Source organism: Emydura macquarii, unplaced genomic scaffold (genome assembly GCF_026122565.2).
Source record: "Emydura macquarii macquarii isolate MOO-44397 ecotype Brisbane River unplaced genomic scaffold, CSIRO-AGI_Emac_v2 contig_2795, whole genome shotgun sequence".
Taxonomy (NCBI): domain Eukaryota; kingdom Metazoa; phylum Chordata; order Testudines; family Chelidae; genus Emydura; species Emydura macquarii.
The window spans coordinates 4,909,100-4,921,563 of record NW_027132932.1 but is presented as its reverse complement, the minus strand read 5'-3'; the positions used below and the strand labels follow the sequence as shown (position 1 = coordinate 4,921,563).

The following is a 12,464-nucleotide window of genomic DNA, read 5'->3' as shown; positions in this document are numbered from 1 at the left end:
GAGAATTGGAGAAGGAATGAGGCAAAATGGGGATGTCTTAGGTGTCTTTTATATCCTCTGCCAAGTGCAGGGAAATTTACTGTCCCAAACAAACCCACAGCCCCTGTGTATGGAAAGTTACTGACAAAGATGGAGTCTGAGGTCACATGTCCACATCACATGCCCTTACATGTTTTTCTGAATCACAGGGGCAGCAACTGGCTCTTTGCTGTCTGAGACATTCTCAGGAAGATTCATTGAAGAGCTGATTTCCCTCAATGGCCCATCACCACCTGAATGGTCCATACACAATTGAATGGCTTGTGAACACTGGGCTGGCTAGGTGGGATATAAAACTACCTTGTGGATGTCACTCAAGAACAAAACTCATGTTTGAGTTACTAATACATAGCAAATATTCGTAACTTCAGATACAAAGATGATACATGCATGTAAACAGAAGGATCATACTTAGCAGATTACAACTTTTCCATTGACATCTTACATGATATACTTTATATAATATTTGTTGCAATTGTATAACAGGGGTAGCAACAATGATATAAATGGCCATCTTCAATCCTACAGCATCACCCATGATATATAACTTGTGGTGTGGGAATAGGAAAAACAAATGCACCTTTTAATCCAGTTTATCCTTGGTTTGGCAGGGATTTAAAGCACTAATTAAAAAAATCTGTAATGCTAAGTGAGCACGGCACCAAACCAGGGTTGTCCTCTCTGCCATGATGCTGACAATATGTAGAAATATAAACTGACCCCAAGTCTAGGCATGTCTGATGGAAGGACCCAGTGGTTCAGGTTCTAGCCTGGGACATTAGAGACATGGGTTCAGTTGTTTGTTCTGCCACAGACTCCCTGAGTGACCTTGGGTAAATCATCTTTTAGGGAACATCTATGCTGCAGCCGGGTGCGTGATGTGCAGCTACCTGCACTAGTTTTCATCTGGCTAGCTCGCTAAAAATAGCTTTGAGCTAGCCAGACAAGTAACAAGAGGAGGGAAGCCAGAGATGTCGTGCCCTGTATCAAAGAGGAGTTGTGAGGATAAATAAATATGTTAAAGGTTGTGAGGTGGCGGTGCTCTGATTCTACAATAATGGTAGCCATATGAGTACCTTCAACAGTTTGGTTCATACACAGGGGAGTTCAGAACCCAGACTGACTCCTGTACAAGGGAATACCCAAGTGTCCCATCTTCATTACACAGAACTGCTTTCCCCAGTACATACCATCATTTATTTAGGTCTTTGATTTTAGACTGGGGATATTGCCTTGATTACCACCACAAAGCGTAGCTGCACCAGTGCGACCCCAACGGTAGGGTGGCAAAGCCTGTGTTTGCACAGATGAGATCACTCCTGCTCAAAATCAGAGTGAGTTCTACTACTGCAAATAGCAGCTTTGTCTGTTGACACTGGGGGTTAAACCAGCACTTGGTTAATTACTGACACCCTGTTTTGGTCATTCATACTGGTGTCCTGGCTGCATTTGGCTAATATTACAGCATCCACCTAAAATCTCCCTGCCTTCAGGAGTTTTGCACTTTCCCAGAATTCTGTCTTCCCTGCCCTCAGCTGTTGTTTAGTGTTGTCTGTTCACTGTTAAACAGCTGCCACGTTCCAACCCAGAGGCTGGCAGCAGCTTCTTCAATGGCTGGCAACTGAAATCCACGCAGACCCCCAGTCTAGAAAAGGCGTCACTGCACTGGAGACATTATGCTGTTTCAAAAACTAATAATATGAAGCAAGTCAATGAAACATGATCCACTGAAACAGATCTTTTCATCCCAAGTGCTTTATAAACTTTATGCACTAGGGGCTTGATCCTTCAAAGTCACATTCATGTTGTGATTAGTGAACTTGTATCCATTGTTACTTTTTTGAGCAGTGTGGCTTTAAATGGGGAGAAATCACCCCTCCACATACACACAGCTGCAAGGGTAGCTGCCATTGTGCGTTCAGATGTAGCCTGCTCCGGAGGAAACACCCATACTGTGCTCTCCCATTAAGTCTTTATTTTTGCACTCTCTTGTTTTAGTTGTTCTCTTAATGCAAAATAAAGGTAATTCAGATGGAAAGCATGCAGTTGGTCTTTGTGTATGGAGAACTGTAATACATGGGACTGGTCTTTAATCACAGTAGTGACCCCCTTGACTCCAGCTGGACTATCTGCGTGAGTCAGTACTGTCACACGGTCTGGAATGGCTCACAAGTGTGAGTGCCTATCTCAGGGCAGACTGCCAGAAAATAGGACAGACACCCCAATCTATAATTAGATTTCACCGAGTCAGTAACAAATGGGAACTTCTGGATCACTATATCAGTCATACCACGGAGTCACAGATAGTCCCCTTATATTCTCCAGTCTATCTTGCCACCCAGACAAACTAGATTGTGTGATTAAAAGGTCACTTACATCAAAAATCCCACCACATTCAGGTTGGTCCCAGTCCCAAGAGACCAGTCGCTTACCCCAGATCAATTGGTACTCCAGTTTTTACCCTAAAGACAATGCTGGCAGCCAATTCTGTAGTAAACTAACTAAAGGTTTATTAGCTACACAAAGGAGATGAGAGTCATTGAGAGGTTAAAACAGGTAAAATATATGCACAGATGAGTCACAATATGTCATTTCAAATGGTGGCAGTGATGTAAAACTGCCAGTTTCCCAAAAGTCTTTTCAGGGTTGTCTCTAAGGATCTCTGCTTCGCACCTGGTGCACTTCCCTGCCAGAGTCCAAACAGTCCAGAGATCCAGGAGCCTTCCTTGAATCCATAATTATGGCTTCTTCTCACAGAAAACAAGCTGACAGTGTCACTACCCATGTAAGCTTTTCTTTTGATGATGAAGAGTGAGGAATGCATTTAGTGTCTCTGACCTCCGATCATCACACATAATGAGTACTTGCTTCGAAATTAGCACTTTTCTGTTAAAGTTCTATATTTGCATTTCACAAGGACTCTTCCTGTTTGCTGGATTATTTAGTTACAGGGTAAATGTTCGCTATTACATTATAATAGGATACAGATAAGTGAAGACAATGCAGCTAACATCCCATTAGTTTTCATGAAGTTTAAACACCAAATCCACTCTTATACCTTTAACAATTACTCTGATCTATACTAATACACAGGTGAATTGACCTGGGGCTTCAGCACGAACTGGCATCTGGTCCACCAGCATCACAAGTACTACTCATGGGGTAAGGATTTGCAGGATCAGGTCCTGTATATGTAATGATTGAAATGCTGCCTTATATTGGCTTGACTGTATTTGCAGTGAAATCATGGGAATTTTGCCCCATGACTTGAATGGCAGGAGGATCTGGCCCTAAAAAAGGAGCCAACGTTGCTTTCTCCTGAATAAAACCACAAGTACACATAGGAACCTGTTTGCCTATCACTGAAGTGCAGCTACTTCTGGGATCCAATGTGTTAGTTGTTTAACAGTATTCAAGCAACAGTAAGCCATAGCTGAGGCCAGGGAATAAAGAAGAATTCTGCAAAACTGCAAAATTACTGCACACAGGTAGCATTTTAGTCGGTAATATTAGCCAGATGTAGCCACGAGACTAGCATTAACAACCATCATAGGGTGTTAGCAATGAATCAAGTGCATTTTGGCAAGTTAAAAGGTTAGCAATTTAGAACTGATCGTTGCCCTGTCAATATGCTAAACTCCAGCCTACTATTAAGCCTAAAAGGTAACGAGTAACCTCTCTGGTTTATGTGCCACACATTTCAACTGGAGTTTATACCCTTGCGTTTGCACAGTGCGCTTTAGAACGCCTTCCTCTTCCGTGCAGATGGTCTGGCGATGTCGGTTTCTCAGAAGAGCCAGCTGCTCCCAGAAAGTTCATTTGAAATGCAAGGGACATTTATAGCGAGAGAACACACCAGCTGCCGCCAGCTGGCTCTGGAGTTTACTAGCTTACAGTTTACAGGTTGAAAGGGTGAAATTTAGACTTTCCCATAAAAGCTTCATCTGTGCCTCTCACAAAACACGAGGGAAGTGCCAATAGCACAGTAGGAAAAGGCTCTGTCTAATCTGACATCCTCTCTTTGACAGTGTCCAATGTCAGATACTTCAGAGGGAGGCAGAAGCTCACCCATAACGCACCTAACTCTGCACTTTCATCCGTACAGCGGCCTCTCCTGGTCACTTGCTTTGTCTGGAAAAAAAGGGAAGCCATTTCTCTCATCTGCCTTAAGCCCCAGAACCTTCAGGACTCTTCCGCCATGGTCTGTGATCCAGAGTTATACCACCAATGACCTGGAAACGTAGGATATGTCTATGTGCCACAGGCTAGTCTATACGAGTTAGTACAGGCAACAATGGCAGTGAACACAGCACAGCCTGGGCTAGCAAGCTGAGTATGTCTCCATGGGCCGTGTCGGCACAGGTGCTGGAACTAGGAGTGCTGGGGGTGCTACCGCATCCCCTGTCTTGAAGTGCTTTCCATTAGATACAGGGTTTGCAGTTTGATTCAATGGCTCTCAGCACCTTCCCTCTAAAAATTGCTCCAGCACCCCGGTGTGTTGGGCTTGTACTACCCACACCGAACTTGCTTCAATGCTCTTGTTACCTGTATCAGCTGGGTTCAAACTAGTTCAGGTAGGCTAAGTCCACACACAGCTTTTGCTGTGTAGACATACCAACAGTGGTAAGTGGGTGTAAATAAGCCTGAGCATGTCTTACTGGGTACAAGAGAATCCAGATAAGAGTAACAAAGTCTAACCTACCAAGCAAAGGCCTCAAGCAATGCACTGGCATTGTACATGCACCTAGAGAGGAGACTCCTTGCTCCAAAGACCTCACAATCTAAACAGACAGGACAGGCAAAGGAATCATTATTTATTATCACTGACAAATGGGAAACTAAGACTGAGAGAAACTATGCATGCGAGCTGGGACTTTAACCCAGAGCTCTAGAGGCTCTGTCCAGTGCCTTAACACACCGCCATCCTTCCTCCCTCCTTAAAATGGAAATGCCAGCATGGCTCTAATTCTCTAGCATTGCTACCTGTGCTGTTAACACTATACACCTTGCTCCTTCACTCTAGATTTTGCAACACAAATTGAGCTTTATTAAGCAGCAATTGCAAACAAGATTATAGGCAGAATGTAAAGTCCCGTGTTAAAGAGTGGCTTGTACAATGACCACGATCAGGCATGCTGGAATACCAACAGTAGGCAGCCTAGCCAATGGATTGTGTGCTAGTAGCAGGAGCAGTGGCTTGCACTCTTGAGTCAAGTGGCAGAATTGGGTGCTGGTCAGAAATGCAAGACTGTGTTCTATCAGCTGTCACGTCAGGGGGCAGAAAGGTGCAGCAGAGATTACGCTCCTTGTAAGGCAGCAAAGAAGGACAGGACTGATAAAAACACACACGTGTACTGTATTAATTATTATTGCACAGAAGCATCATGGAGAAGGGATGAAGATGGAAAGACCCGAGACCCCACCATGTCTTCCCCTCCCTCTGCAGTCACAGAGAAGTGATCTTGGATGATCTATATGATTTGTCTCCTTGTTGCCTGGTGTCAGGATGTCACAGCACTAAGCGTCTCTGCAAGATGAGTCAACTTGCTGCAGCTAGGGAGAGAAGCATGTCTCTCCCTGACCAAGATGTTCTGCTGGAAAACTAAGCTTCCACTGTAGTTTTCAGTTTAAAAGCTGATGAATTGATAGTTTAAATCCCATGATCTCACATTACACGAGTGACATCTAGAAAGGAGACGAAGCTGTAGCTCTTTGACATGATGCAATGAGCTGCTTTACTGTATATGTGAAACATACATAATTTCTCATGGTGAAAAATCCCCACTCCCAAGAGGGACCTTGGTTAAATTAAAAGGCAATACATTTTCAGTGGATTAAAAGGATTCTTTTTAATGCAGTTTGTGGAACTCATTGCTAGGGGTAATTACCGAGGCAAACCCTGTAACACAGTAAGATTCACGCCAGTGACACGAGGAGGATAAAAATCCAAGGGCTAGCAATTGTCATGCTACAGGATGGTCTTTTTGTCAAGCTACTGGACTAGATTGGAGGAGTTTCTCAGCTCTTCTACAGACTTGCTGTGTGACCATGGGCAAGTCCTCTGTGGCTTGGCTCAGCTCCCCCTCTGTAAAATGGGGGTAATATTACTTCCTTTGTCTGCCAGGTCTATTTAGATCAGTGGTCCCCAAACTGTGAGGCGGGCCCACGTAGGGGGCCGTGGAGGAACATCCAGGGGGGTGTGGTGGGCCCTGTTGGGCCAGCCCTCACAAGGGGGCAGGGTGGGAGCACCACCCAGCCCCGCTCTGCCCTCAGCTCTGCTCCGGCCCCATTCCTGGCCCCAGCCGCTGGCCACAGTTGCGGCCCCGGCTCCGCTCCCAGCCCATTGAATTCAATCCCATTGAATTCAATCCCATTGAATTCAATCCCTAATGTTCTGATATAGCCAGGTAACATGGAGCTGCCAAGCAAATTCAGGTAACGTGAGCGATTTAAAATAGCCCAGATGACGAGAGTTAAAAAGCACAATGAAAGGTTAGATACCACCCTCAGCCTCATTAAAAGGAACCATTCCTTCGCAGGAGGCTTTAATCGGTGGATCCCATCTTCTGCAGAGCCCTCACTGAAATCAATGGCAGTGTTGAGCAAAATTCAATCCCAGCATTCTTTTTGCGATGCACTTGAGGGACGTTTAGACTTCTGCTAAGTGCAGAATGAAAAAGGGCAGCTGAAGGTTAGTTTCACATTTAAGAACTCTGGGCCAAATGCTGCTCCCAGTTTCGCCATTATAAATGTGAAATGATTTCACTGATGTCAAGTCCAGAGTAACTCTATTGTCCCATATTCACTGGGCCAGAGAAAGAGTGAGAATGACTCTGTTGGCCAGTGTTTAGGGCACTCATCTGGGAGACCCATCTTCCAGTCCCTGCCCTGTTGAGTATTTAAGTATTTCATACAAAGTAGAACAGCTTCACCAAGAGAGACTGAGACCCCCATGCCAGAATGTCCTTTACCCCGATGGTTAGGGCACTCACCTGGGCGGTAGAGACATGGGCACAGGTCCGTGCAAAGGGGATTTGAACCTAGGCATCCCATATCTCAGCCGAGCACCCTAACCCCTGGCCCATCGGGTATTTGCATAACCCCCATCTGTGCTTTGTGATGAGCTTGATCAGGTATCTGTGCTATTTGGCCGCATCTGAAAACACTCACCAGATCAGGCCACATGGGCAACATAGGCAGGGGAAATGCTTAGATTGAGGATCCCACTGGGGCTTAGGCACAAGATAGGCACATGGTGCCAGGACCCAGGAAGCTTTGCGCATGGCCACTGGCTGGAATGTAGGAATGTAGGGGACTTTACCAGCAGAAACAGGCACCTAGGTAACTTAGGTGCCTACGGAGGGGTGGGGGAGGCAGCATCTGAGCAGGGATTTTGAGGTTCTAAATTTTGGATTTAAGTGCCGAACATGTCAGTTAGGTGCCTGAATCCCTTTGTGGATCTAGCCTTCAACGTCCACATCTTCAAGAGAAGCTGACCAAATATTATTCATGTACATATAAGAAGCTCACGACAAGTAACATAACTGGAAAACAAATCTTCATCAGGATTCACTTTCAGGTTTCGGCAACATCGCAGGAAGGTTACAGAAATCCGATCTCTCCTCCCAAAGACGACTGCAGGACCCCAGCCCGTTAATTCATTCACAGACAAGTATACACCCATTTTAAAGCAGCACGCTGCCAAGTTCTATATATTAGGCCAATTGTTTGGGGGCAATAGGTTATAAAAGGGCAAAAGACGAAAGACTCTGAAGCTATTACAAACTGTCAGTGGCATGAACGTGTTAAGGATCTACTGACTTTCAGCATTAGTGTCCTCTCCATGGATATAATCAGGGAGGTTATATGTGAAAACAAAGCATAATAGCATATTTTACCCATATCACACAGTATATAGTAGAAGTCTCCTATAGCAAAGTCAATTAGAGGTTCATTGTAACTGGAATCACAGTCTGCACGCTGCATTCCACCTGGATAATTCGCTGGGGCCCAATCTTGAGAGGTGCTGAGCCCTCTCAACTCCTGCTGCTCTCAATGGAAGCTGAAGGTGCTGAGCACCTTCCAAGATCATGTCCCGGAAGCAAGTTGCACTCTATTTAAAACAGACAAACAGACTGATTATCCCATCCTAGCAAGAGGACAGCCGCTGTGAGCTGCATCTCCACAGAATGATTCACAGGGAAGTGCTGCTGACTGCGGTTCTCAGCCTTTCTTGATGCTATCCAGACTCTATGAAGCCTTCACCGACCACAGCCAGATTGGGCTTCACGCGTAGCAGATATTGGCTTTTGCTGAGTAATAACATCTCTCTTACCTGTCAAAAACCACTGCAGCATAGGCTGGCTCTGCGAAGATGACGTCCCCAGCCCAGAATTCCTTGGTTGCCTTCAACCCCCTGCCTTTGCCTTCCGAAGTGAATACTTCCACCATCTCCATTTCCCCTTATGTCATGCCAGGAGAACTGGGCTTACAACACAGGTGTCTCACAGTGAGCCAGGACCCTTGTCACTCGCGCTTTTTCAGCACCTTTGGGTTGCCACAGGACCAATCCTAGAAATAGACGGTCCCCATCACACCCACCTACACAAGGCTGCACCATTTTCCACTTGGGAGGGGGGAGCTTTTTACTTAATATAGTTCTAAGCCTGGAAATCAAAGAGCTGATCCCGCGTGACCAGCACTGTTTGCTGCATTAGGATAGGCCCCTCTGAAAAACGTGTTGGAATTGTTTCCCCAAGCTGAAAGCATTTGTGTATGTTATGGCCCCAGAGTTTAACTAACCCTTTCCCATTGGAAAGAGCATGGGCTTTCTTTAAGAGGGTATTTTTAGAAACCACAGGCTGCTGTCTGTCAGGAGCCAACAGCTGAGACAGTGGTAAGTGGTGGGCTGGTGAGTGTCTTTGCAGTCCCTTGCTTGTCATCTGGTCTCTTTCAGAAAGGAAACAATGATGCTTTCATTATTCTCAGTGAGATTTACAGGAGGGAAGAGAGAGCTGTAGTCAAACACATGACCGAAAGGCGCCCTGAGTGCTGCTGCAGGAGAAGTCGCTTTTCAAACGCCAGCCGAGTGGCTCATAGAAGCATGGGGAATATGCTGGAAGGACTGCAGAAACTTGGCATCTTTTTCAGCAGCTGACTTGACATATTGTCAGCTATTCCCTCGGGTGTTTAATGATAACATGCCAGAGAATCCTGTTCCTCTCCACTGAATTGGATGGATGAATTGGGCCCAGAGATCATGAAAGGAGAAAAATATTACCAGGGAGTTCAAATAAATTGCAAAATGGGGGATCCGTTTCTGCTCTTCATTACAGCAACTGTAGGAAAGTGGTCATCAACGGGTTAATTGGGTTACTCAAAGTATTAGGGGGTGGAGCCATGCTCCATCCTTCCCCCTCATTGTTTAGTTAGTTTCCTCCAGCTGTATTGTGGGGCATGCATTAAATAAAGCAGCAAGTTCCCAGCACGCAGTCCTGTGAGTAGGCTTATTTTGGCTGCATTGAGTGCTCCCTTTACAAACCCAACCAATGTAAATCCAGAACAACGTCACTGGAGCTAGTGGTGTTGCTCCACATAGCTGTGGCTGAGGTGAAGAATCTGGCCCTTGGCCCTCGATCAGCTAAATATTGCTATTTAGCATCTTACAGTTCTTTGATGAGACTTTGCACTTCTAAAGTTCCTGGTAACTTTACCATGCCCGTCATGTTGGTATCTGAGCCCATTTCATCCTGGGGTCTCAAAGTGCTTTATAAACACTCATGAATTTAGCCTCCCTGTTCCCCTGAGAGGCAGGCAAGTATTATACCTGTTTAATTGATGGGAAAACAAAGGCACAGAGATGATGTAGTTAATTCCTCTAAGTGAACTCCAGTCACTTGAGGATAAGCTTTGTCTAACTATGGTTGTATGTAATGAGCTGGGGAGAGAGATAGAATGTGTATATACACCACTGCCATCTTCTGGACACTCTCAGAACTGCTCAGTGGCGCATCATAGGTCCCATATTGCCAACAGCTAATGGAGATTCTCCTTTTGAGCAAATAAGATTAGAAATCGTGTTGCGATGCAGATACCTGTGTTAAGGTTCCTCTGAGCATGCCAACCTGAACTAGATACTTCCAGAAGCCTAAGCAGATTCATGCTGAGCTGAGTTTTCATGCCATTGATAATAGTTCTCTGACTACTCTCCAACAAACCAGTCATCTGCATTCCTCTCTAAACATTACAGTAGGGGTTTGTGCTTCTGAAACAAGAGGATCTGAGTTGTCTTTCAGCTGTTATCATAAACTTCTGAGCAGTCATGCTGCAAAGCATAGCAAGAACTATGAAGCCCCAAGTAGCTTTAGATTTGTTACAATATCTTGTGTAACCTGATGCCCTACTCTATAAGGTGATGTTGTAGGTATGGGGAACTGTACAATGGCAGAAGGGAAGTGTCCTGTCTGATCAAGATGCTGAAGTTGATCATACCTCACTTGATATGCATGTTTAATTCTCCTTAGTGTAAATGTATCAAATAGGGAGTGGATATCTATTATAACTCTATTAGTTAACAGCAATTCAGTGCCCAAAATTCTGTTTTTTTCCCCCAAAACTGATTTGAGCTGTCACCATATTAAATACAAACAGCCACTCAGACACACTGTATATTGGTAACCAAAGCAAAAAGGTCATTTAAAACATACAGACTAAGCCTACAATAAAACTAACATTTTTTTATCTAAGTTATTTTCTAATATTAAAAATTTGTATCTGTAACAAGACATCAAGCCAAGACACACAATCATACATGATTAAATAGATCAAGAAAACATATTGCTGTTGCTTGTCCAAGAATAAAACTATGTTTACACACTTTGAGGTGTAGTGAGTAAAAATAAAAGGATCAAGTTCCTTTCAAGATGGAATCTTAGACCTGACATCTGCATAGACAGATCCCAGCCCATGTGCAGAGCAGACAGGTGTTTGTCCATAGGGATCCCATCACGGGATCAGGGTCCACAAAAGGATTTTTTAAAATAAATAATCTGTAAGAGCAAGAGACTAGGAAAAATACCAGCACCTTTGTGCAGCATCCTAGCACTTAACAACCCATGTTAGTCAGCAAAGCAGAGGTGTGTGTCATGGGTGTTAGGGCCACTGCATCTGTGTAATTCAGGAACCTCTACCCGCGCAGCAACCTTTATACTGGCTCATGTCCACCACCAGCCCCAGCCTAATGAAATGGTGCATATAAATAGTGCTGAAGGTTTTGCATGGGCCCTCCACACCTGGCTGAATTGCACACATACACCAAGAGTGAAATCCTAGCCCCAATAAAGTCAATGGGAGATTTCAATGAGGCCAGAGCTTCAGCCTCTAATGCTTAGTTGCTTATCTCAGATCACTGCCACATTCTAAAGAGAATCTGAAAACCAGCAACTCTCCATACTCAGTAGACATTCTAAAAATGTGACCCAATACCTTTGATATTAGTGAACTTTCCTGATCATAACACCTGAAGTCAGTCCTGCTGGCAGACTATTTGCAAAAATGTATTTTTCAAAATTAGTATGTTTTATCCTCTAGAAAAGTACTTAACACAATATATAAATGATAGGGGTAGGGGAAGTTTTGCAACAAACCAAACTGATTTAAATATATGTCATGTTGACATATCAAATGTCAATGTGATTTGGTTTTAAATAACAGATTGAAACCCAGTTACAAATATTATTACTGGAAACTGAAATATCTGTAACTGAAGCAGGATAGCTCCGTCTGCATGTGTGCACACACAGTTTTGGAACTTGTACGTACATTAAGAGATTCTCACTTCCATGCACAAACACATCCACATTCAGCTACATGTTCTTCTAACAACAATGCATAACAATTGACATGTCATCTCAAATCTAACCCTCTTGCAGACCTGACATGTTGGAGCTGGCACCATTATAGATTTTTCTGCCTGATTCTGATCTCATTCACTATCAGTTTACAGCTATGTAATGCCACTGATGTCAATACAACTACTCCAGGTTACACCCATGTGACTGAAATCAGAATCTGGCCCCTTCTGGTCAGTGGCTCTGCAGTACCTATTGTCAGGCTAAGACTACAACCCTATTGGGCTGCTCTTATTCAGGCTTAACACATACTGATTTCAGGCTTTGTGTTGCCAGCGACACTGGTGCAAATCTGGAGTAACTGCATCCAAAGCACTTACTGCTGCGAATCTGACCCAGTGATTGAAATCATTGGGAGTTTTGGCTGAGAAAAGGCTGCTGGATCAGGCCCATAATCCTCATTCAGTCCACAGTATTCTTAACTACAGGTTAACAACAATAAAATAGCTACTTGGCCTAAGTGCCTGATAAGAAACTTTATGCACAATGGAGCCTGTCAAACTAAGTTTTAGTAAC

General features: G+C 44.3%; 1 protein-coding gene across 1 annotated transcript in view; it reads right to left on the bottom strand.

Annotated features, from left to right (window-relative positions):
• Window positions 1-8,588, bottom strand: part of SMYD1 (SET and MYND domain containing 1) — a 36,905-nt gene extending 28,317 nt beyond the window's left edge. The window contains exon 1 of the mRNA XM_067567639.1: window positions 8,375-8,588. Coding sequence (XP_067423740.1) covers window positions 8,375-8,496 — 122 coding nt within the window. The 5' untranslated portion in view covers window positions 8,497-8,588. The remainder of the gene's footprint in view (window positions 1-8,374) is intronic.
• Window positions 8,589-12,464: the final 3,876 nt, after the last annotated feature.